The 25,080-nt window shown below is 57.0% G+C and overlaps 2 protein-coding genes across 5 annotated transcripts in view; both read left to right on the plus strand.

Annotated features, from left to right (window-relative positions):
- Positions 1-695: 695 nt before the first annotated feature.
- On the plus strand, positions 696-12,441 carry AP3B2 (adaptor related protein complex 3 subunit beta 2). Its single transcript, XM_039557668.1, has 28 exons — positions 696-861; positions 3,688-3,763; positions 3,875-3,949; positions 4,068-4,163; positions 4,251-4,411; positions 4,525-4,591; positions 5,026-5,208; positions 5,323-5,499; positions 5,733-5,830; positions 6,105-6,159; positions 6,308-6,379; positions 6,545-6,607; positions 6,829-6,961; positions 7,044-7,153; positions 7,227-7,403; positions 7,488-7,674; positions 7,776-7,894; positions 8,114-8,225; positions 8,541-8,736; positions 8,813-8,984; positions 9,070-9,124; positions 9,751-9,857; positions 9,988-10,219; positions 10,325-10,409; positions 10,846-10,943; positions 11,044-11,067; positions 11,607-11,745; positions 11,963-12,441. The coding sequence occupies exons 2-28, from the start codon at positions 3,707-3,709 to the stop codon at positions 12,111-12,113; spliced, it is 3,201 nt and encodes a 1,066-aa protein (XP_039413602.1). The 5' UTR covers positions 696-861; positions 3,688-3,706; the 3' UTR covers positions 12,114-12,441.
- A 3,549-nt stretch (positions 12,442-15,990) lies between these two features.
- CPEB1 (cytoplasmic polyadenylation element binding protein 1) overlaps positions 15,991-25,080 on the plus strand; it is a 38,769-nt gene continuing 29,679 nt past the window's right edge. For 2 of the 4 annotated variants that reach the window (XM_039557669.1, XM_039557670.1), the window contains exons 1-2: positions 15,991-16,091; positions 21,738-21,915. In XM_039557669.1, the coding sequence (XP_039413603.1) occupies positions 16,077-16,091; positions 21,738-21,915 (193 nt within the window). In that variant the 5' untranslated portion in view covers positions 15,991-16,076. Of the gene's footprint in view, positions 16,092-20,392; positions 20,470-21,737; positions 21,916-23,170; positions 23,193-25,080 lie in introns of those variants that run through there. The other 2 variants (XM_010412409.4, XM_019293630.3) reach the window with 2 other exon arrangements.

Raw genomic sequence — 25,080 nt, forward strand, 5'->3', positions numbered from 1 at the left:
ATATAGCATATATAACATATTGCATATATTACATCATATATAAACTGTAGAATGGTTTATGGATTAACTATAATACAGTATGATTGAATATGGCAAATATATAGTATTGCAAAATTAATGCAATCTGTAATATATTATAATGTAATGTAGTAAATAACATGCAATATATGGTATACAGTACACAACATGCAATAGAATACATAAATTATATACGATATATAACATATTAAGCATATATTATGTATACTGCACACAGTACTATGTATAAAACAATAACGTATAAAATAATAATGTAATATAGTATGATAAAATAATACATATTATAACACCCGAACATATAGCATTATTCAGTATAATGTAATCTATTTTAAATATGTCTGTTTATAATCACACACAATAATGCCTATTAGTGTAATTGTAGATTTTCATGATTCTGGACTGGTGCGATGTGTGCGGCTGTGAGCTCAGTGACAGCCACTATATCACAGCCATGTCCCCACATTGCTCCTCCTAAAATCACCCGTGTCCCGCTCCCAAACGTGAGCAGGAGCGGGGCTGCGGGGCTGGGGGGCTGCGGGGCAGGGACCCTCTGGGGGCGCAGAGGCCCCCGCGCTCCCGCTCCCGATGTCGGCGGGGGTCGATCCAGGCGGGCGCTGCCCCGGCCCGGGGCCGGGCCCGTCCCCGCCCGCGCTGACATCAGTTCCCGCGTCCCCCCCGCATCCCGCATCCCGCATCCCTCCCGCCGCCATGGCCGCCAGCCCCGGCCTACGGCGAGGAGAAGGGCGGCTCCTCCAGCCTGGGCGAGCCCGAGTACGGCCACGACCCCGCCAGCGGCGGCATCTTCTCCTCCGACTACAAGAGGTGGGGACAATGCGGGCACAGGGGACAAGGACGAGCCTGCCCGTGTGGCCGCCACCGCAGGCCTTCGCCGCCGTTCTCGGCGGGGACGTGGTACCGGAGCAGCGGCTGGAGCGGCCCCGGCGTGGGGACGGGGATGGGGATGGGGATGAGGATGGTGATGGGGATGTGGATAGGGATAAGGATGGGGATGGGGTCAGGGATGGGGACAGGGGGTGCGGTCACGTCGCCGCCACCGTCATTGCAGGTTGCAAAGGCCGGAGAGGGTTTTGTGGGAACACCGCGGGATTTTGGAGCTGGTGTGGTTGAGGGAGACGTGCGGGGACCCCCTTTGAACCTCCCGCCCTCAGGCTGGGGCATCCCGGGCACGGTGTTCCCCCCAACGGGATCTGCTGGCTCCTGTGGCTCTCCTGAGCTGACACCCCCCCACCGCATCGAGGTTCCAAACGGGGGGGGGGGTGTTGAGGAATGTCACCCCTGCGTGGGAGAGGCTGCTGGGGGGGCAGGGGTGAAGAGGGATGGGGGGGATGTGTGCTCCTGGAGCTGCAGGAATGTCTCATTGCCCTCCCTACCGTGCCAGTGTCCGCCCCTCTGATGCCCCAGCAGGAAATCACTGTCTGACAGTGTCACTCTCTCTCCCCCTGGCCATGTCCCCCCGTCCAGCAGTGTCCCCTCCATCCCTGGCCCTGTGGTATTATCCCCCGTTATGACAGTGTCCCTCCAGTCCTGATTCCCTGGCAGTGTCCCCCACTTTGAATGTGTACCCCATCCTGACCTCTTGGCAGTGTCCCCAGTCTGGGAGTGTCCCCTCTCCCTCTATTCCTCCCTAATGCTAAAGAGTGTCCCCCATTGTGGATGTGTCCCTGATTTGTGACGTGCTGGCAGTGTCCCCATCTCACTGGGTCCCCCCTTCCCTGAACTCCTGGCAGTGTCCCCTTCTCTCTGATACCCTGGCAATGTCCCCCAGCACGACAGTGTCCACCCAGTCCTGAGCCCCTGGCACTGTCCCCCACTCTGGATGTGCCCTCCATCCATGACCTGCTAGCAGTATCCCCATCTCATAGTGTCCCCTCCTTTCCTGACCCCTGGGCAGTGTCCTTTGCCCTGTCTGGCAGTGTCACACTCCCTACCCCTGGCTGTGTCCCCCAGTATGACAGTTTCCCCCAACCCTGATCCACTGGCACTGTCCTCCAGTCTGGCAGTGCCCTCCATCCATGACCCACTGGCAGTGTCCTGATCTCAGAGTGTGTGCCCCTTCCATGAGCTCCTGGCAGTGTCCCCCAGTTTGGTCAAGTCTCCCCCTCTCTGACCCCTCCTTGGCAATGTCTTCTGGCCTGGAAGTCCTCCCCTGCTCCCCACATCTGCCAGTGTTCCCTGACCTCCACGGGCAGTGTCCCCCACTCTGGCAGCCTCCCCCAGCCCTGACACCCTGGCTGTGTCCCCCAGTCTGTCCAGGCTACCTCAGTGATCTGCCATCAGTGTCTCCCACTCTGGCAGTGTTACCACCCTCACGGCAGTGTCCTCTTACTCCTGACCTCCTGGCAGTGTCCCCCACACCCACAGGGTCCCTATAATCTGCATGCTGCCCTTCACCAGGGCCACACCAGGTCTGCCACCACTCCTGCGAGCCATCCATGGCATCCATGGCACATGGGGCAAGACAAATGCACCAAGTGTGACCCCACCACCCAGGTGGGACACCCACAGGTGCCCCATCATGCCGCCCTACCACCTAGGTGGGTGTCCCACCATGATGTGCATTCCCTGCCCAGGACTGAGCCACTCAGCACTGGGGAAGGAGCTCCCTGCAGTGTTCCCAAGTCCCAGCTGCAGGTCAGATGTCACTTCGGATGTGACATCGCAAGTTGGCCTCATCCACTGGGAAGGGCGTCCTGATCGAGGCTGCAACCCAACCCCAACCACAGCATCAGGTTTCAGCCGGCTGTGCTGGGCAGAGGAGCGGGGCCACAGCCCTGTCACCATCCCCAGGGCCACTACCCCCAGCCAAAGCCATGATGTCCTTGCCGCCAGTGCAGAAGCTGCTGCGGCAGCTACCAGTGGGGGCGGCTGGCTGGCCGAAAACACCAGAGGGTGGTGATGTGGCTGAGGAGGTGACAAGCCCGGTGCTGGCCACCGAGGCTGGACAACCCACCTGCTACAGCGCCCTGCGAGCTGATGAGCTGCGGCCACTCGCCGGCACCGAGCCCGCAGTGGACACTGGCACCGGGCCACCACCGCGGTAAGACTCCCCTGAGGAGCCCCCCCGGACCCTCTGGTGATGGTGGCTCTGGCCAAGCATCATCCCATGGGTGTCACCCTCAGCTGCTGCAGGTAGACACAGCCTTGCAGGTGCCCCCAGTTTGGGGGGGACCAGTGTCCCTGAGAAAAGAGGACAGTGGTGACAACTTTACAAAAGGCTGGTGGCATTTTCCCAGTCCTGGGAGGGGACAGGGAAAGGGCTTTTCGTCAGGGCGTGCTGGCACATCCATGCCACTATGTCCATGAGGGGACAAGGGACACCCACCCAAGCCAGGATGAAGCTGGTGATGGGCACCTGTGATTTAGTGACAATGTAGGGTGACAACCACAGCCAGGATGGGACGGGGTTCTCGTCCCAGTGCCTGGGATGGGGATGGCGCTGGGTGCCAGCACCATGCCAGTCCCTCTGGTTCCTCTTTCACCTGGCTGTAACCCAACTCCTGTCCCCATAAATATTTCATGGCGAAGGGTTGGATTGCCGGCCTGATGGCAGGCTGGGAGCAGAAAAAAAGGACTAAAACCAGGTAAAAATGTGAAAATGGGAATTTTTTTCCCCTTGATGTGGTTCAGGCATGATGACCTCAAGGAGATGCTTGACAGCAACAAGGATTCACTCAAGCTGGAGGCCATGAAGAGGATTGTGGCGGTGGGTGTTGCTGTCACTGGTGGGGACCACTGCTGGTGCCGAGCTGTGTCACGTTGTACCGGCCCCTGCCATGCCAGCTGCCCAGTGTCACACCACTTCTTTTCCCCCTAGATGATTGCCCGGGGTAAAAACGCCTCTGATCTCTTCCCAGCTGTGGTGAAAAACGTTGCCTGCAAGAACATTGAGGTGAGGAAGATCTTGGGTGGCCCTGGCAGCATCCCAGGGTCTGGGACTTTCCCTGTAGGAGAGTTTTGGGGATTGCCTGGGTTTTGGGGGGCTCTGAGGTGGCACCTTCACCCTGCAGGTGAAAAAGCTGGTGTACGTGTACCTGGTGCGCTATGCAGAGGAGCAGCAGGATCTGGCCCTGCTCTCCATCTCCACCTTCCAGCGAGGACTCAAGGTGAGCTGGTTTGGGGACCCAGGGGAGGTCTGGGGGAGCACTGAGCCCTCCCCAGATGCACTGCAGCTCCCCATACGTCCCCCACAGGACCCCAACCAGCTGATCCGCGCCAGCGCCCTGCGGGTCCTGTCCAGCATCCGTGTGCCCATCATCGTGCCCATCATGATGTTGGCCATCAAGGAGGCTGCCTCGGACATGTCTCCATACGTGCGCAAGACGGCCGCCCATGCCATCCCCAAGCTGTACAGGTAATGGAGGGGTCAGCTGCTAAATGTAGGGTATAAGGGTCTTGGCTGCTTGGTACAGGCAGGGATGGGGAGGAGTTTGGTCCAGCATCACCTGCCCTGCTCCTCCCTCACAGCCTCGACTCAGACCAGAAGGACCAGCTCATTGAAGTGATCGAGAAGCTGCTGGCAGACAAGACCACGGTGAGCAGGCTGCTGTGTCTCCCCCACCTCTAAATCTGGGAACATCACTGGCCTGGTGTCCTCATGGGGATGGAGATGTTCCCACCAAATTGGTGTCATCTTGGGGATCCCCAAAGGGCTGGCATCCTCATGGGGATGCCACTGTCCCCACTGATCCAGCATCCTCACAGGAATGCAGATGTTCCCACCAAATTAGTGTCCTTGTGAGGATGAAGCCATCCCTGGAGAGCTGGCATCCTTGTGGGAGTGCTGCTGTCCCTAACAGGCCAACATCCTCATGGGGAATCCACCAACTCCATTGAGCTGGCATCCCTACAAGGAAGGGTTTCCCACTAAACCAGCACCCTCACGGAGATGCCACTGTCCCCTCCAAAGCAGCATCTTGTTGATGATGCCACCACTCCAGTGAGTCACCCCGGGCTTTCCCTCCACAGCTGGTGGCTGGCAGCGTGGTAATGGCATTCGAGGAGGTGTGCCCAGAGCGCATAGACCTCATCCACAAGAACTACCGCAAGCTCTGCAACCTGCTCATCGATGTGGAGGAGTGGGGGCAGGTGGTCATCATCAACATGCTGACCCGCTATGCCCGCACCCAGTTCCTCAGTCCCAACCAGAACGTGAGTTCGAAGTACAGGATGCCCTGAGAGCCTTGGGGTGTCCTGGGAGCCTCGAGGGAAGTGGGGTGAAGGGGGACTGCTCTTGGGGATGCAAAGAGTCCTACCTGCCAGCAGGAGTCCTTGCTGGAGGAGAACACTGAGAAGGCTTTCTATGGCTCAGAGGAGGAGGACACCAAGGACGCCAAGGCAGAGGCAGCCTCGTTGGCCAAGCGCAAGCCCTACGTCATGGACCCCGACCACCGCCTGCTCCTGCGCAACACCAAGCCCCTGCTGCAGAGCCGCAATGCCGCGGTGAGACCCTCACTCCCACCCTGTTTGTCCCCCAGGGCACCGGTGGTGTCAATCAGCCCGGGCTTATGATGTTCCCACGGCCAAGGACTCACTGGGGTGCTTGAGGGACACCCAGGGATGGGTGTCCGCAGGGTCAGGCTACCTCCAGGTGCTGAGGGCGGGACTGGGGGACACGGCCATTCCTCAGGGTGTCCCCCATTCCCACCAGGTGACATTTGGGTTTGTGTCCATAGGTGGTGATGGCTGTGGCACAGCTCTACTTCCACCTGGCACCCAAGGCAGAGGTTGGAGTCATTGCCAAGGCGCTGGTACGACTCCTGCGGAGTCACAGGTCTGTGACACTGGGGTTGTGGTGGTCTCCTACCCCTCCACCCTAGTTGTTGAAACACATGGGGAGCTCTAAGACGCTGTGAGAGACCCCCAAAAAGCCCATCCCTGGAGGGACATCAGGTTGGAGGCCTTTTTGGGCTGGCCCAGTCCAGACATGGGGTGACAACATCTTGGTAGTACCAGCCTGGTGGTGGATCCTGGCCTGTATTCACAGGGACTTGCTGAGGGTGTCTGGTCCTGCCCCACTGATGGTGGTCCCCTCTTTGTCCCCACAGCGAGGTGCAGTATGTTGTGCTGCAGAATGTGGCCACCATGTCCATCAAGCGGCGGGTGAGTCTCAGACTTGGTGTGGGAGGAGCTGACGCTGTTGACTCTGGAGCGAGATGACGATTAGCCAGCAAGGTCACCAGAGCTTGGAGGTGGCCTTGGCAAGGTGGGGGGACAGAGATGGCACTAATGTCTCTGGCTGTGCATGCAGGGGATGTTTGAGCCCTATCTGAAGAGTTTCTACATCCGCTCCACGGACCCCACACAGATCAAGATCCTCAAGGTGAGCTGGAAACACCCGGCAGAACCTGTCAGGGGTGGCTTTGGGGCTTCATGAAGCCTTTTCCTTGGGTCAGGTGTCCTTATGCCCTGGGGGCAGGAGAACAGCCAGGCCCCTGTGCCCTGTCACCATGCCCCTATGCTGCCCATCTCGTCCTCTTTCCCACAGCTGGAGGTCCTCACCAACCTGGCCAATGAGACCAACATCTCCACCATCCTGCGGGAGTTCCAGGTATGCCACCACCATACTGAGGCTGCCACCCTGGCATGGCTCTTGGTGCCAAACCACCACCATGGAGGGGGCAGAGGAGAGCCCCTCCAGGAGGAGTGGGCTGAGGCCATGCCAACCCCATCGGTGGTTCCAAAGGGCCCCAATGTGTGACAACCACCAGGGGGGATGCCCGTCACTGGCACATGGGTGACATGTCATGTGTGCCCTCCATGCCTGTGCAGACCTACATCCGCAGCATGGACAAGGACTTTGTGGCGGCCACCATCCAAGCCATCGGGCGCTGTGCTACCAACATCGGGAAGGTGCGGGACACCTGCCTCAATGGCCTGGTCCAGCTCCTCTCCAACAGGGATGGTAAGTGCACACAGCAGGGGTGAAACAGGAGCTCCGTTGCTCTCAGGGCAGGGCCTCGCTGAGGCCGGGTGTCTGCCCCCAGAGCTGGTGGTGGCTGAATCCGTGGTGGTCATCAAAAAGCTGCTGCAGATGCAGCCCGCCCAGCACAGTGAGATCATCAAGCACATGGCCAAGCTCACGGACAACATCCAGGTGGGTTGGGGTGTTGCTGACCCACAGGAGCAGGGAATGGCAGCAGTGCCACATGTCCGAGGGCATTTCACAGGTGCCAATGGCGCGGGCCAGCATCTTGTGGCTCATCGGTGAGTACTGCGAGCACGTGCCCAAGATCGCGCCTGATGTGCTGCGCAAGATGGCCAAGTCCTTCACCAACGAGGAGGACATTGTCAAGCTGCAGGTCATCAATCTGGCAGCTAAGCTCTACCTGACCAACTCCAAGCAGGTACCAGGGGTGTGATCCTATGGTGTGCCTCAGTTTCCCTGTCAGGGAGGGAGAGGCCAGCCCTGAGCATGTTCTCTGCCACAGAGCAAGCTGCTGACCCAGTACGTCCTCAACTTGGCCAAGTATGATCAGAATTACGACATCCGCGACCGGGCTCGCTTCATCCGCCAGCTCATCGTGCCCACCGAGAAGAGCGGGGCCCTCAATAAGTATGCCAAGAAGCTTTTCCTGGCCCAAAAACCAGCTCCCATCTTGGAGTCCTCCTTCAAAGGTACCCATCCCTGGTCACGGGGCATTGGGACACGGGGCCAGCTGTCACCACAATGCTGCATAGCTGTCCCTGAGCTGCTGCCTCCTCTCACCTCATTGTAGATCGGGACCATTTCCAACTGGGCTCCCTGTCCCATCTGCTCAATGCTAAGGCTGTGGGCTACCAGGAGCTGCCCGACTGGCCGGACGAGGCCCCTGATCCCTCCGTGAGGAACGTGGAGGTGCGTGGAGCACCCTGGGTGCATGGGGGAGGAGGGGCCAAGGTGGGGACACTGTCTCAAGTTCTTGGAAGAGCCCCAGAAGGTGCCCAGGTACTACTCACCTGTCCCCGTTCCCTCCCTAGTGCTCACACATCCGCTTGGGGATGGGGGGACAAGGGTGGCTGTTTGGATCCCCCAGTCATGGGTGATGGCTCTGCTCCATCAACCCTGTGCCAGCAGGTTCCTGAGTGGACCAAGTGCACCAGCCGGGAGAAGAGGAAGGAGAAGGTGGAGAAGCCTTTCTACTCTGACTCAGAGGGCGAGTCAGGGCCCACAGAGTCGGCAGACAGTGGTGAGGACCTGATGGCATGAGACATTGGGCAGCGGTCACTGTGGCCATCAGGCAGGTGCCACAATGGTGGGGCATTGGACAGGGGACATGAGAGTGGGGACACCCCATCATGGAAGGGACATGGCAGGAGATGTGGAGGGATGCAGTGGTGGGCAGTGGGGATGCAGTGGAATGCAGTGGGACTATGCAGGGATGCAGTGGAGAGGCAGCAGCAGGTGTGGGGATGCAGTGGAGGATGGAGGATGTAGTGGGATGAAGTGGGAGATGGGGGAATGTGGGGGGGCACAGCAGCAGGGCTGAGCTGTGCCCCCACAGAGCCTGAGTCCAGCAGTGAAGAGAGTGGCAGCAGCAGCTCTGGCAGCTCCAGCTCTGGCAGCGAGGACGAGGAGGAAGAAGAGGAGGAGGAAGATAGCGGGGAGCAGTCAGAGGACAAGGAGGAGGAAGAGGAGAAGAGGCCGAAGAGGAAGGACAAGGAAGGTTCCCATAAAGCAGTCTCAGGGAGCGCGGGCAGGTACCCCCTGGGAAGGCGGGGGGGTGCTCCCAGTGAAACCCCCACCCCAGCCCCCTGAGCTGGGCTCTCCCCGCAGCCCCAGCGAGGAAGAGGAGGAGGAGGAAGCGGCAAAGAAGGCCAAGAAGAAGAAGGCCTCTCAGGGGAGGAAGGGCCGTGCCGAAACCTCATCAGAGGAGGCCAGCACCTCCGAGAGCAGCTCCTCCGGCTCCGACTCGGGCTCCGAGGCAGAGGCCAAGCGGAGGAAGGCGGTGAGGGCTGGGATGGGCTGGGATGGGGGGCAGCACAGGGATACCTGGACCCCCTATTGAACCCCCCACCTCTGCCCTCCTGCAGCCCCCCAGCAGCAAGGCCGGCCCCAAGGAGATCTCCCTGCTTGACCTGGATGACTGTGAGTGGCTGCCCGGAACATGCAAATGGCCGTGGTGGTGCTGCTGGGGAAACTGAGGCATGAGCACGCACCCCAATGTGATCAGGACTCCATGGGTCCTTTGGGAGCCGCAGAGTTGGGACAAGGACAGGTGTGGTGAGGGGCCCTTGTCCCCAGAGGATGGCTGTGGGACAGGCTGTGCCCATGGGATTGTCTCCATGTGGCTGTGCACAGGGACAGCCTACAGGGTTGTGTCTAGACCAATGGAGTTCTGCCACTGGGCTGTCCTTGTGTGGCTCTCCCCATGGCACTATGCCACCAGGGCTGTCCCCACATGGCTGTCCCCATGAGGCTGTTCCCATGGAGTTGTGCCCATGGCACTATGCCACCATGGCTGTCCCCACATGGCTGTCCCCATGAGGCTGTCCCCATGGGACAATGCCACCAGGGCTGTCCCCACATGGCTGTCCCCATGTGGTTGTTCCCATGGAGCTGTGCCACCAGCGCTGTCCCGATGCCATTGTCCCCATGGAGCTGAGCCATTAGAACTGTCCCTGTGGGTGTCCCCATGGGGCTATGCCACCAGGTCTGTCCCCATGGGACTGTGAGCTCTGTTAACCCTTTCCTCCCCCCTCCCCACCCTGCAGTCACACCCCCTCCTCCCCAGCCCATCCCCTCCAGCAGCATCGTCTCCACCAGCCTGGTGACCGACCTGGAGGGCCTCACTCTCACCGACACCTCCCTGACGCCCACCGTAAGTGTCCCTCATGCCCTCCCCTGGGGGGGTCCCAGGCCCTCTGTCACCTGTGGGGGTCTCCTGGGCCCCCTGCCACCTACAGGGGTTGCAGGGAGCGCTTAGCAGCCCCTGCTGTCCCCCGGTGCAGCTGCTGAGCCCGGCGTTCAGTGCAGTGAAGACCTACGAGCTGCTGCACCGCATGGCAGGCGAGGGGCTCGCGGTTGAGTACTGCTTCAGCCGCCGGCCCTTCCCGGGAGACCCCCACATGGTGGCCGTCCAGATCCAGATCTCCAACAACACTGACACCGAGGTGAAGAACCTGCGAGTCAACGAACCCAAGCCCCTCTCTGGCATGCGGATACAGGAGTTCCCTGAGATCGGTATGGCATGGCATGGCATGGCACGGCATGGCCGTACCGCTGTGGGAGAATGGGGACAGGGGTTGGGTGGGAACGTGGGATATAATGGCAGCTCTGTGGTTCCAGAGCGCCTGGCACCAGGGGACACAGCCAGCGTGGTGATGGGCATCGACTTCTGTGACTCCACCCAGGCAGCAAACTTCCAGCTGTGGTGAGCATCTGGCACCGGGCAGGGCAGGATGGGTGTCCCCAGGGATCAGGGCGTCAGGTGCTCCAGAGATGGGGAAAGTGGGATAGGTACCAACATCCCTCCAAGTAGCAGGAGACAGGGGACAGCAGAAACAGGGCATGGGGTATCCCGGGGGATGGAGGACAGCAGGACAGGCACCAGGGTCCCTCCAGGGGAGAGGAGACACTTGGATGGATGTGGGGTGGTTGGGGGACAGCAAGAAATGCACAGGGATTCCTGCAGGGGACAAGGAGGCAGCAGCAGCTTCAGGTCCAGCCTGACAGGTTCCCCCCATTCCTGAGCCCTTTTGTGTCACAGTTTCCCCTGGCCACCCCTGCCCAGGGCAGAGATGGGAAGCAGGACGTGGAGAGAGGACATATTCTGAGCACGTGCCCCTCTCACCCGCCTGTCTCCCCAGCACTCACACACGCCAGTTCTACGTCTCCATCCAGCCGCCTGTGGGGGAGCTCATGGCCCCCGTCTTCATGAGTGAGAACGAGTTCAAGAAGGAGCAGGGTGAGTGGGGTCAGGGATGGGGACAGGGCGCTGCACGGGCACCCACCACTGACACTCACTCCCAATTTTGTCCCCTCTGCCGCCCTCGCTGTGGCCCTAGAGCACCTGGCACGGCCGGGTGAGGGTAAGTGGCCGCTCGGCCGGCCCCTAGACTAGCTCTGCTCCCCTCACTCCCTCCTGCACCCCCAGCCTGCGGGTTGGGGTGAGCACACTGGTGCCGGGGTGGCCTTGTTGGGTCCCCCCAAAGCGTGAAGGGCTCGTTCCACCCCTGGCGCTCCCAGAACTGTGTCCGGTGAGTGACGCCCTGTGTCCCTGTGCTCCTGGATCAGCACATCCCCACCCTGCCCACACAGATGGGGGCTGTGTTGGGGGGGGTGCACGGTGCCCTGCAGCACCTGGCCCCATTGCTGCCACTGTCCAGAGGAGCCCATCCCTAGGGACGTAGCTGCTGCCACCAGGCAGAGACATGGGGATGAGCCCAGGAAGGGTCATGAAGGATTTTCCCAAATCCACTGACTCCTGAACCAAGAGCAAGCAGAGCAGCCAGCTCAGGATGTCATAGGGAACGCAGGGAGCTGGAGGGGCTTGCTTTGGGCATGTCAAAGCAGGGCCCAGTAGGGTGTGTGGCCAGAGACAGGCAGGTGCCTCTGTTATCTGCTCTAGGGAAGCTGATGGGCATGAGCGAGATCACAGAGAAGCTGACGCTGCCTGAGAAATGCCGGAGTGACCACACCATTGTCCAGCAAGTGACCTCAGCTGCCAATGTGGGCCGCGTGCCCTGTGGTGCCAGCAACGAGTACAGGTAGCTGGACCCCCACACCTGGATCAGTTCCCACCCAAATCACAGTGGGGACACTCAGGGCTTCCTTTAGGACAAGGAGCCTGCATGAACCCAGACGTGACAGTGTGACAGTGGCCGTGGGTGGCAGGCACCTGCTTGTCCCCACCGGAGCATCCCATGGGACCAGAGGGTGACAGGGGACAGCTTACCTTGAAGCCCTGTGTTCACCACCCAACAGGTTCGCGGCCAAGACGGTGACAAGTGGGAGCCTGGTGCTCATCACCCTGGAGCGGCGGGAGGGCTCCACGGCCCAGCTGACCATCAACAGCGAGAAGATGGTCATCGGCACCATGCTGGTGAAGGACATCATCCAGGCCCTGGCACAGTGACAGCCGGGCCCTTCTGCACCCACAGCCCTCCCACCCCTTCTGCCCCATGCCACTCCCCAAAACACTCCCTGCCCCCGTTTCTGCCAGGTTATTCCCTGACCCGATCCCAAAACGGGCGGCAGGCAGCGACCCCCGGGCCGGCTTTGCAGCTGAGTGGATGGAGCAGAATGCGGCAGATGGGATGCAGGGAGATGTCCTACTCGGAAGGGCAGAAGCGGTTCCAGCCCCCATGGAGCACAATGTGCCCCCAGTCCCTCACCATCATCTCCCAATGTAACCCTTATTTATTATGTCCAGGATCTCCCAATAAAGCTCTTCTCCAACCTGCTCCCTTTCCCTCTTCTGCTCTGTGTGCTCATCGACCCCAGATTCCCCCCATGCCGGGCTCTGCCAGCCTCCCCAGAGAAGCCACGGGGGACATCAGGGGACCAGCCATCCCTTAGGTGACTGGAAACATGCAGTCTCCCAGGGGTGGGTGGCTGCTGGAGAAAACCAGGCACATGGCGTCAGAGTGAAGCCCTTGGGGCAGGAGGTGCTCAGTTGGACCAGAGATCTGAGGAGTCCTGGGAGGGTTCCAGCTATTTATTCAAGGCAGAATTGCTCATGCTTCAACCGCAGAAATACCTGCTACGTCAGGGCTGGGTCTGTTCTGCAGTGTCACTGGAGGGATTCCTGGGGCCAGCTCTGGGAGGCTTTTCATCTCCAAACCGGGATTACAGAAAAAAAGGAAGGAAATCTGACTCTTTATTAAGATCTCTCCTCCCAGCACCCTCCCAGGGTGGGATTTCAGAGAGCGCTGGCTCTCTCCATCCAAAGCTGCAGCCCAGCGCAGAGCCAGGCCTGGCACCAGAGGCAGAGGATGAGCAAAGGACGTGCAGGAAGGTCTGAACCCCGAACCGCCTCCGCTGCCACAAAAAGGGTGAGGGGCTTTCTGCTTTTTCTGGGTAAGAGATGGAAAAACCACCTTTATGTTTTCTGACGGGTGAGGAATCCCTGGCTGGAGCAGCAGCACCAACCACTGGGTGTCAAGATCCACAGGGAAAAGCCCATTCCCACAAGGACAGGGACTGGAGCCGCAGCTGTCTAGCACTTGAGGGGGGAGGATGCAGCTGGGAGCCACAGTGATGCCACCAAGCTATTTCCCTTAGGGAGGCTGATTTAACCCTTGGGGTCCCATCCCTTCATGGGCTCAGCAAGCATCACAGCCTGTGTGTGGAGAGATGCCAGCACACTGAGGCTGCCCTTGGGGACCCCACTTTAAGCCCCTGGGAGTCCCATTCCCTCATGGGGGCTCAGGGAGCACACAGCCTGTGTGTGGGAGCTGCCAGCACTGAGGTGTCCCTACGAGGGAGGCTGCAGCCAGGCATCCCAGTGCCACCACCCCATTCCCCTTAGGGGGACTGAATTAAGCCCTTGGGGGTCTCATTCCCCCCTGGGGAGCCCTGAGCGTGCTGAGCCTGTGTATGGAGAGCTGCTGGAGCCAAGGGGGCTCTGGAAGGGCTAAAGCCAGGCACCACAGCACTGCCACCACCCCATTTCCCTCGGAGAACCCATTCTAACCCCTTTGGGTCCCATTCCCCTCAGAGCAGGCTCACTGAGCGCCCAGCCTGTGTGTGGCAAGTGGCTGGCATTGAGGTGGCCCTGGGGGTGCTGAAGCTGAGAGCCGCAGCACTGCCACCATTCCAGTACTTCAGAGGAGCTGATTTAAGTCCTTAGGGGTCACGATTTTAGCCCTTGGGAATCCCATTCCCCTCAGAGTGGGCTTAGCAAACACCACCGTCTGTGTGTGGGAGCTGACAGCGCTGAGGTGTCCCTGTGAAGGCTCCAGATGGACACTGCAGTGCTACCACCACCCCATTCCCCTTACGGGGACTGATTTAACCCCTCCGGGGGTCCCATTCCCCCATGGGGTGCTCAGTGAGCGCCACAGCCAGTGAGTGGAGAGCCACTGGCCCTGAGGTGTCCCTCAGAGGGCTCCATGCAGGCACCACCATGCCATCACCCCATTCCCTTTAGAGGGGCTCGTTTAACCCCTTGGGGGTCCCATCCCTTCACAGGGGTTACAGTGAGTGCCACAGCCCATGTGTAGGAGCTGCCAGCACTGAGGATGCCCTTGGAGAACCCCATCTTTAGCCGTGGGGTGTCCCATCCCCTCAGAGGGGGCTCAGCGAGTGCCACAACCTGTGTGTGGAGAGATGCTGGTGCTGAGGCACTGCCACCAACATATTGCCCTCATGGGGGGGTTCATTTAAGAGACCTTTGGGGGTCTCACCCCCTCAGAAGCAGCACAGTGAGCGCCACAGCCCATGCATAGAGAGCTGCTGGCACTAAGACGTCCTCAGAGGGGCTCCAGCCAGGCAGTGCCACCATTGCATTCCCATAAGGGGGACTGATTTAAGCCCTTGGAGATCCCATCCTCTTACAGGGGGCTCAGTGAGCATCACAGCGCCTGTGTGGGGGCTGCCAGCACTGAGGCTGCTCTTGGGGAACCCCATTCCCCTTGATAGGAAAGATGTCTGCTCATGTCTTTACAAACAATTCCATGGCTGAGGGTACGGGTGTTAAGGTCTTTGAAATGGCTCTTAATGTCTCTACCAACTTCAAGCCGCAGGTTTGTTACAGAACCCAGACAGTTTGACTCCTGAAACAGACAAAGGGTCTGCAGAAGCCTGAGTTTCTGAGATTTGAGGAGAAAATGACATGGCTAAGGCGGGGAGAGGGAGGGGGGGGGATATGCGGTAGGCAGCTCGGGAAGGCTGTACCTTCCTAGTACCTCAGCCGATGGGGAAAGGAAGAGGGCAACGTGCGGCCGGGAGTTTAGGCTAAGAGGAGGCTGCGCCCTGCGAGACCTGGAGAGAGAAAACCCCACGGGCGTGTGCCCCAGTGCACTCTCTCCCTTTATTCGAATAAAGTTGCAGGACTCCTCTGTCTCCTTTATGGACACTGGCTTTTCACGGCGTGATTTCCTGCACACCCTCACAGGGCACTCTGTGAGCACCCAGCCTATGTGCAGTGAGTGGCCCTGGAGGTGCTGAAGCCAAGAGTCAGCACTGCCACCATCCCAGACCCCTCAGAAGGGCTGATTTAAGTCCTTAAGTCCTGACGTTGGCCCTTGGGGTCCCATTCCCCTCAGAGGAATACGGAGTACTGCCAGCGCTGAGACGTCCCCGAGGGGCTCCGCTGGGCAGGGCCACCACTATCAGCCCCTGAGAGAGGGGCTCCCTCAGGAGTCCCCATTCCCTCAAGGCGTGTTCAGTGAGCGCCACAGCCCATGAGTGGAGAGCTGCTGGTACTGAGGTGTGCCCGGGGGCCTACAGCCGGGCTCCACAGTGCCGCCACCACCACCCTATTCCACTCAGAGGGGCTGATTTAACCCCTCGGGGGTCCCATCCCCTCTGAGGGGACTGAGTGAGTACCACAGCCCACGTGTGAAGAAATGACGACACTAAGCCTGCCCTTGGGGACCCCAATTTAACGCCAGGGGGATCCCATTCCCCTCACGGCGGGGGCACAGCGAATGCCACACCCTGAGCATGGGAGCTGCCAGCGCTGAGGTGTCCCTGGAAGGGCGGCTGCAGCCGGACAGCGCAATGCCGCCGTCGCCGCCCCATCCCCCAGGGGGGCTGACTGAATCGCTCGGGTGACCCCACGTTAACCCGTGGGTGCCCCGTCCCCTCAGGGCGCCCGGGCCGAGGCGGCTCCGCGGGGCGGCGGCGGGAACCGCCCGATGGCGGCGGGCAGACACCACGCGGCCGGCGCGCGCCGCGCGCATGCGCCGCAGCCCCGCCCCTCAGCGGCGCCCCCTCCCCTCCCTCCGTGCCCCCGCTCCCCCGCCCACGGCCCGGCCCGGCCCATAAAAGCCGCGGGCCGGGCAAGAGCCCCCGCCGCTCCCGGTACCCTCGCTATCCTCGCCGCTCGCCTCTGCCGCCTCCCGGGACCGCCCGCCCGCCCGCAGTGCTGCCCATGGCCTTCCCGCCGGTGAGTGCGAGCACGTGCCGCCTCTCGAGGCCGCCCCGCCACGTGGTTCCACGCGGTGGTGCTGGGGGGGTGTGGGGGTGTTCCCGCCTGCTTTACCTGTGTGAAGAGGGGATGGGAACCGCCAGCCCTCAGGACAGCCGCGGATGGAGCTCCCCCGCTTCCTCTCGGAGCGCTGTTACGGGGTCCCTGTTAACCCTTTGGACCGGCCTCGAGGGGGTCGTGCTGCGGAGGTACCCCCGGGGAACAGCGGGCTCTGACGGAGCTCAGGGAGCCCATCGACTGACCCGAGCTGCCTTCAGGGAAACGCTGGAGGAGACCGGGTCCTAGCCTAGCAACCTATTGTTCTGCTCTTCCCGGGTTTTTAGGGGGATGAATCTGGGCTGGAGGTGCTGAGCTCAGGTTTGGATGGTGGGGCATGTTTTGGCTGGAGTGGGCACTTGTACTCCTGCAAGTGGTATTTTTACACACTTCTAAACTGCCTTTTTTTAGTGTATAAGGTGACCAATGTTGCTGTTTTACTCTTAAACCATGTTCTGAAAGCTCGATGTAGTGTCTGGCTGGGGGGGGAGGGGGGGGTGACACAGGAGACGCAGTTCAGAGCTGAGTATGGACAAAGGTGACTCTTCTGAGCGAGACACGTCTGCTGAAAAACAAGTTCTTTTTTTACCCTTCATTATTCCCCAGCTGAAACCAATTAATGCTCGTTACAGGTGCCTGTGTGATGGGCTAACAAGGTGTGCTGGCACCTGGAGCGCTGGTGAAGGGGTACAGCTGTGCACAGGGTGGGAGCTGGGCTCTGGGAAGAGCTCCAGGACCCCGTTGCTTTGCTGCAGTTTGTCTCAACTGGAACAGTCTCCCTAAACCAATTAAAACCTTACTCAGCTTTGACAATCTGCTGCAACAGGCAGCTGTGGGTATTGCTCGTGTACAAAACTGCTTGTGAGTGATGGCTTCAAAATGTTTTGTTCCAAAAAAAAAAACCAAATAATAGCTGCCTTGATGGGGAAATGCGTTTAAAAACAGGGATTTGTCAAAACTGATGTGGTTCTGAAGTCAGTGCTCCCCTGTGAATTAAGACCATCAAAGTCCCTTCTAGTCTTATTTCCAACCAGGTGTATTCAAGATGTCTCTACTCAGTAAACCCCGGGACAGCTGCTTAAGCTTAGCCTTGCTGATGGTGGGAGAGCTGGTGCAGCCTTGCCTCACCCTTTTTTGGGGTGAGCTGGGGGTGGGAGTGTGTTGCTTGGTGGAAACAGTTACACCAATGTTGTGTTTTGCGTGGGTGTAGCTGACTTCAACTTGGGAAGCAAAGCGTACCCACAGAAAAGGATTTTCTGAGCTGCCTTTCACTGAGGTATGGGGCCATCTTGGCTTGGCTATGTTGACGTGGGCATTATTTTAACAGCATCTTAAATTTTGTCTTGGGATTCAAGAACCTCTTGGCTGTAGCTACAGCTCCAAGAACCCCTCTGGGCATCAGCCTGGTGCTGCCTGGGTGATATTTCTGTGGAAGGTGTAAAAAGGAAAGGCTGGATTGTAGCGGAGGTGGATGAGCCTTGCCTGCTCCATAGCATCCCCAGGAGTTAATGCACATCTTGGCCATACTGGCAGCCAAGCTGTGTTTAATGACTTCCCTAAGGATTAGGCTATCCTAATCCTGTGCTAGTGCTGTTGTGATGCTGCAGGTTCTGCCTAGCCCTGGGATTTCATTATCTCTAGGTTTCCTGCAGGTGTGTGTGCCTCAGGGCTGTGGAGGTTCCCCATTTCTTTGCCTTGGACAGCTTCGGGGTGTTTTGCTGACAGTCAGTGTGTGTTGTGCCACTGACTGAGTGCTGCTGGGTGTGCCTGGAGTGGGCCCTCCTGCAGGTAAACTCTGCAGGCGGGGGGGGGGGGTCTGCTTGGGGCTGGTGGGATGGGAACTCCAGGGACCTGCCAGCTTCCTGATGCACAGCTGGTAAACAAGAGCTCTGTGCCATGCTGGTAAGGCTTGTTGGTGCTCTGTTACTGAGAGAGGGGCAACTCCTCTCTCTTTCTTGGCACTCCTTTTCTCAATTCTGTGTTTTTGTTTGGGGTGCGAGAGGGGTCTGGAGCCATACCTCCTTGAAACCTCAGCGTTCAGGGAATGAATTTTCCTGCTTGGACATAAGTTCTTAGTTGAGCCAGGATGCGGAGGACTGCCCTCCTGCCTGAGCTTCATCTTGCTGTGTCTGTGTATGATGCTGCTTGGGTCTATGTTTCTGACTTCCAGTGACTTAGCCTACAGTCTCAGAATCATTTGTGCCGTGGCACTGTGTGCCTGCTGCAGAGAACTAATCTCTAAGAGACTGGGTGTCTTACCAGGTGTTAGGAAGTGGTGTTTGACTCCTGCTGGCTTTAAAGAACCTGTCAGCTGGATCAGCTTCTCCATTGACTTGTTCATCCCCTGGTAAAACACTGTCTGCACCTCTGGATTGGGGTTGTGAGGTGTAGCGGGATGGAATGGCTGAGAATGGCTGTTGGGTCACTGGTTGGTGAGACCCAGGGTGTCTCTCACGGTCCCAGGAGGACCCACCGGTGCTGCTGGACTGGTGCCTCTGGAAGCAGAGGGGATCTGTAGTCTGTAGCTGCAGTGTGGAGGGCTTCCAGGGAAGCCTCGAGAGGCAGCGTGTTGAACTTGCCAAATCCTTCCAGGTGGGGCAGAGAAAGCGAATCCTACCTGGGCTCGGGAGTGCTGCGTTGCTCGTCTTGGGTGGGGAGGTGAGAGTGGCGCCGGCTCTGGGGATGCAGCCTCAGGCGTGGTGTTTCCCTGTGCTTTGGTATTGACTCCGAGACGGAAGGATTTGGGTGGATTCTTCAGTTTGCAAACTCTTTCCACCATCCTTTCCAGGCTGGTTGGGGGTGGTTTGGGCTCTGCGTGCTCTGGAGATCTGCAGAGCTCTTCTCAAAGGAGTATCTTTTTTTTAGGATTGGGGGAGGAGGGTGAGCCACGACCCCCTTCCTACAAGGGATTGCAGTGCTACAAGGTCCCCCCTACCCTGTGTCCAGGATGATTCAGTGTCCCAGGGATATCCTTGACAGTCTAGGGTTAAAAGCTCTCTAGCAGAAGGGATTTTTGTGGAAAGGCTTGGCTGTGTTCTCGCTGGTTTCTGTTCCTGTTTGGAGCAGGACTGGTGCTGCCAGTTGTGGAGGCTAAATGAGAAGGAACGGGTGGGGCGTTCGGCTGGCTGCTCCGGGTTATTTTGTCTCGCTGGAAGAGACTCCTAGGGAAAAGCTTTGCCTCACGATTTAAGTGGTTCTTTTACAGGAACAGGAGTAGAATGCGGAGTTTCATGCTTGTGCCAAGGCAGCCTGATGCGGCACTCCTTTTTATTAAAGATGACTGGCAATACTTTTGTAATTTGAGCTTCTGTACTCCAGCTGCTCTTTATAAAGATGGCTTAAAGCTCGCTCTGCCTGTTCTCTCAGCCTGCAGCTCGCTTTTAGCCTTACCTGTTCCACGCTTGTAAATGTTCCAGAGTCCCGGCGGTGGGCTCTGATGGGAAAGATGTCTGCTCATGTCTTTACAAACAATTCCATGGCTGAGGGTACGGGTGTTAAGGTCTTTGAAATGGCTCTTAATGTCTCTACCAACTTCAAGCCGCAGGTTTGTTACAGAACCCAGACAGTTTGACTCCTGAAACAGACAAAGGGTCTGCAGAAGCCTGAGTTTCTGAGATTTGAGGAGAAAATGACATGGCTAAGGCGGGGGGTGGGGGGGGGGATATGCGGTAGGCAGCTCGGGAAGGCTGTACCTTCCTAGTACCTCAGCCGATGGGGAAAGGAAGAGGGCAACGTGCGGCCGGGAGTTTAGGCTAAGAGGAGGCTGCGCCCTGCGAGACCTGGAGAGAGAAAACCCCACGGGCGTGTGCCCCAGTGCACTCTCTCCCTTTATTCGAATAAAGTTGCAGGACTCCTCTGTCTCCTTTATGGACACTGGCTTTTCACGGCGTGAAAAGCACAGGTCTGAGCATTTCAATAGCCCAAGATGCCAGCCCTCAGCGCTGAAGAGATGCTAATAGCCCTAAATGGGCTGGAGTTCGCCAGTAATTGCTCAGGTCCCGCCTGAAGGCACCGTGCGAGTTGACCGCTCGGTAGCTTATTCCTGCTGCTTCCAGGACTGAGTTTCCTTTGCTTTTTTTAGCTAAGTGGTGGCGAGTTGGGGAAAACGATCAAGTCGTGCGCGTCTAATGACGAGGTGGGGGGGTGGAACGTAAGTGCCAGACATGGGCTGGGCTAATATTCCCGTCTCCACGTGAAGTTCAGTTTAGACCAGCCTCCTTGAAAGATCAGCGAGGGGTCATTTGAAAGTAAAACCAGCGCGGCGCTTCAGACCTGTTTGCAAGTGAAGCAGGACTGGAGGGTAAGTGCGGCCTGAAACTTGCAGAAGCACATCCAAGAGGTGCCTGTATTAAATGTCTTCTCGACAAGTACAAATAGCCCAACTTAGAGCTTCGGTGTGTTGGAAGCGCAGGGGCTCGTTTGCCAGACTTGATGCTATTCAGTTCTTTGGATTTGGATTTAACTTGATTTGCTTAATGGCCAGTATTCTGCTCCGGAGGCCAGGACTGGCGGGGTTGTGCCTCCCTGCTCCTCTCTTTAATGCGGGTTTTAATTGCCGGCGATACCGATTGCTCAGCATGCTCGGGAGCAGAATTTTGCAGTGGCTTTCTGGGTGGCGGGCAGACCTGTCCTCGGCCCCAAAACGTTGGTCGAGATGAAGCTTAGCGGCTTCTAAACTGGCCGAGGCTTGAGTGTGGTGCAGCTGCTCCCGAACGAGCCTGCATGTCAGTGGCTTGTGAGCAGAGCTGGGAAAGCAGTTGTTCTTCCCGGTTCTCTGGACCGGCACCAGGGTGCAGGAGGGGTTTGATCTTTCCCAGGCAGAAGCTTTACAAGAGGTAATGCTTATTAAGGATGGTCCCAAAACCTTGATGCTGGTGGATCTGTGCCCGTGGAGGGTTGTGCTGAAGCAGAGCTGGTTTGGGGTAACCACCTTTGTGGTCAGGAGGTGCTGCCTGAAGGGAAGATGAGGATTTTATCTTCTGCCTTTCCTCAGGATTTGGGGCTGCTTGATTAGCTGGGAAGCAGTGTTGTTTGGGGTTTTTTCTGCAAGCCTGAAGTGATTGCTGCTGACTTGGATCATTCCAAGATACTGTTCAGAACCCCAAGATGGGTAGTGAGGTGAGTCTTGCACTCCTCTGCCGTGCATAAGAGGAGCTGCTGTGGTTCCTTGTGTCAGCCTGGACCGTGAACATCCCACTTATCCCTTGGTGTCGGGAGACTGATTTTGGGGGAGAAGGTGTGTGCCCCATTAATCAGATCTGTGCTAGTGTTGTGATGTGCTGGAGAAAAGCAGCAGGGAGCTGTGTTCATAACCCAGCTGGTTTGGTGTGGCTGTCAGTCTAAAGTCCATGGAACTGTGTGTGGTGGGCAGTCTGCTCTGGTGTGCTGTGCCGACAGATTGCTGACCTGTTTGCTTAACTGCTTCTTTAATGCCAAGAATTGGGCTTGAGTGTTGCTAAGACCTAGCTAATGTGAGTATTGGAGGCAGTCCAGGCGTTCCACAGCGTGTTGAAAGCTCAGTGCTGAGTACTTGCCTACTTGACACAAATACTGGTTCTTTTTTACCAGAAAGAAGATCCTGTGAGGAGCATAAAAGACTGCTGGGATAGCCCGAATGCCCCTGCACTTTCCACCTGCAGCAATGCAGATATATTCCGCCGGATAAATGCCATGTTGGACAACTCTCTGGATTTCAGTGGGGTCTGCACCACGCCTGTCACAAAAAGCAAATGTGACACCCTGCCAGGTAATGGAGGGGGGCTGCTGGAGTGGGGAGGCACTTGGTGGGGCCTGCTGAACAGGTGATGGTGGCAATCCTCAGTGGTGTGGGTGTCAGCATGTTTGGTACTGGGAGGGCTTTGCTTGTGTGCCTGAAGTGGATAATCCATGTATTCCCTGGCAGTGTGGAGATGCCTGGGAAGGCTTGCTTGCCTCCCTGTGGTGCTATGGGTCACTGTGGGCAGGGTGTGAGTGCTCCCTGCCTGATCTGCCAACTCCTGGTGTGAATACCTCCAGCAGACTCCTGTAGTCTGCCTCTCCTGGAGGTGGGGATTCATCTGCTCTCAGGGTTAGCGAGGCTGAGTTGCTGCATACATTGAAATTGCAACAGAATTTTGAAAAACCGTGTTTGCCACAGGTCAGTTAACCTGCATGTAAGAGCACAGGTGGGTGCAGACTTTCCTGCAAAGCAAGCTTGGTGTGATGAAATCAGTGCTGTGAGCTTCTGTTTCCTCCAGGCTGAGGGGAGTGGGCATATTCTGCTGCCTCAAGACAGAAGTTCTGTGCCAAAGCAGAGTGTGTTTGGTCTGGTCTTATTTTTATCCAAGTCAAGGACATGCTTTTGTCCTTTTGCAGCAGCCCGGCTCTGCCACTAAATGTACCTGTGCCTGATACTCCTTTTGCCAGCACACCTCTGAGCAGCAGTGCTTGTGCCAAGGATTTGGGCACTTGAAAGGGATTGCTCTTGCCTCTCCAGCCCCTGAATTATAGGGCCAATAAACACTTCGGCCATTATGGGAAACAAACTGGCCCCTCTGGATATGTCGTAAAATGAAGTGGGAAGTATAGGGCTGATCCTCCCCAGCTGGTGACCTTGCAGGGTGCCCTGGGCAGAGCAGCTTTCTCTGAAGTCATGTGGAGACAGGATTGCCTTAGCCTCATGGGTAACCAGTTTTAATCAAATGGGTGTGGAAAAAAAAGCTCCAAATAAGTGTCTGCGCACCCTGTGGGTCTGTTTGATGCCTGTGCAATGCAACTTTGTTCTGGGCTAGTGAAATGACTGCTACCAGATGACTTCCAGTGCAGCTTAATCTCCTGGGTATTTGAGGACTTAGCAGTGTGGACTGGGGCTGATCTGGCCATGTGATCCCGTGCTGGCGCTGCAGAAATAGCAGAGGAAGTGAATTGTTTGCTTCGAGGCCTGGATCCATGGCCAGCATTGCTTGAAACCTGCCTGGTAAAGTGGCATTGGCAGCTATGCTGGCTACTCCTGAGAAATGGTGTAGTGAATATTAACCAATTCAGGTTAGTGGTGCATTTTAGACATTTGCTGTTGGACTGAGTTGGTTTGGCTGTTTTTTTTTTTGTCCCCTGGCATAGTGGTAGCCAGGCTTGCATCTGATCTGGATGCACTGGAAGCATAAAGGAGAAATAAACAGAAATATTTTCCTTTATCTCCTTGCAGTGGGCTCATGAAAGAGTTGTTTCTGGCTTCCCTGTTGAAATCTTAGCTATAGCTGTTCCTGCTCCATTTGGAATGGGAATATTGCATAGAATCTTAGAACATGTTCATGGTATTTCCTAATTAAGTTTCAGCTTGCCGAAGTTAACCTGGTTTATAAAGGAGCTGTCTCTGCCTGTTAGAGCAGATTGATCCTGTGAAGTTGTAGGTTAATTCTGGTTTTAGGTCTGGGCTTAGCAGCTGGCACAGCAATTTTGACTTTCAGTGCTGTATTTGATTTTGAAAACTCTTCTCTGAGGGATGGGGGTGTTTGCCTGGCACTGAAATAGGACTTCTTACTGACTTCTTAGTGCTTGCAAATCTCTGCTTGTTCCATCATTTACTCTGGTTTTTCCTGGGGGCATCTGGACCAGAGGGTTTTGCTGGAGATGCTTAGAGGTGATGTCTTGTCTGGAAAGTCTTGAGTTTCCCAGTGGTGTTAAACTGCTTGTTTCAGGTGCTCAGTAAGTCTTGTGAAAGACCTCTCACAGGGCAAGTACACTGGGACTTGGATGTCAAAAAGGGTGCCTTCTTCTAGCAAATGTTATTTTTGCTGCAGGGAAGCCAAGGTTGTGCTTTGGGGACACCCTAAGCAGCTTTCTTCCTGCTGTGGCAGCTGAGGCCAGCCTCACCAGTGAGGGGTGGGGGCCCTGCTCAGCAGTAGTTACCCAGACAGGAGGGCTTTAGCTTGTATCAAATCCCTTGTACTGTGACACAAATGCTTATGATGGTGTGAGGAAAGAATTCCTCACTTCCCAAAAGATACTGAGCCAGGCTGGAAGAGGGCTGCCTTGGGTGCCCTCAGTGTTTGGGCTAATGGAAATGTGAAGGTACTGATAAGAGAACAACCTGGGCCAGCAGTTTTCAGCTGTAAATTTGTGGATGAGTCAGCATCTGCCAATGTGTAGGCAGCTCAGAGTTATTGGTCTCCTTGCACTCCCAGCCTCATTTCCTTAATGTGGGAGCTGGGACCTCTGGGTAGGTAAGGAGGGCCTGAATGCGGCAGCTCTGCAAGCTTTGTCCTGTCTTTGGAGCTGAAAAGTGCAGGAGCTGCTCATAATGTTTGATAGGTTGCTAATGAGAGTCTTCTCCATGAAAAACTTGGCACTGTCAGCAAGGATGTGGGTCCTGGGGTATCTATGATTTATAAATGGGGGAGGTACTTTGGCACCTGGACCCTGGCCTGGGTTGTGCAGAAATTCACACCTGATGGCTGTAAGGCTGAGCAGCTGTTTGCTAAAATTCAGAATATAGTGCAGGTACCTGGGCAGGTGGTTAAGCCTGGAACAGGTTGTTGGAGCTGTTTGCCTTGCCCTTGAGTGAACTTCTGGGTAGGTGACCAATGGAGCAGAGACCCTTGAGCTCATGTGGTGTCTTGTCATTGCTCCAAGTCGCTTCTGAACAATTCCTGAGCCTGTGGTGCTTTTACTTTGTTCAGGAACAACTGGTGTACTGTAGTTAGACTGGATTATCATGGAACTCCTTGCTTGGGCAGGCTTACTGAACCTGGAGATCAACCGTGAATGTGTAGTAGCTATAACAGGTGAAAGGACTGTCTTTTTACAACTTCTTTAATGGCAGAGCTTGGGGAAGAGCCTTTTTTCTAGCAGTAAATGCTTGGATCTTAATCTAGTCATGGTCCCTCAAGCTTTTCAGTTGTCATCTTCAGGTCAAACTAGATTTATCCTGGCT

This window comes from Corvus cornix, chromosome 10 (genome assembly GCF_000738735.6).
Source record: "Corvus cornix cornix isolate S_Up_H32 chromosome 10, ASM73873v5, whole genome shotgun sequence".
NCBI lineage: Eukaryota > Metazoa > Chordata > Aves > Passeriformes > Corvidae > Corvus > Corvus cornix.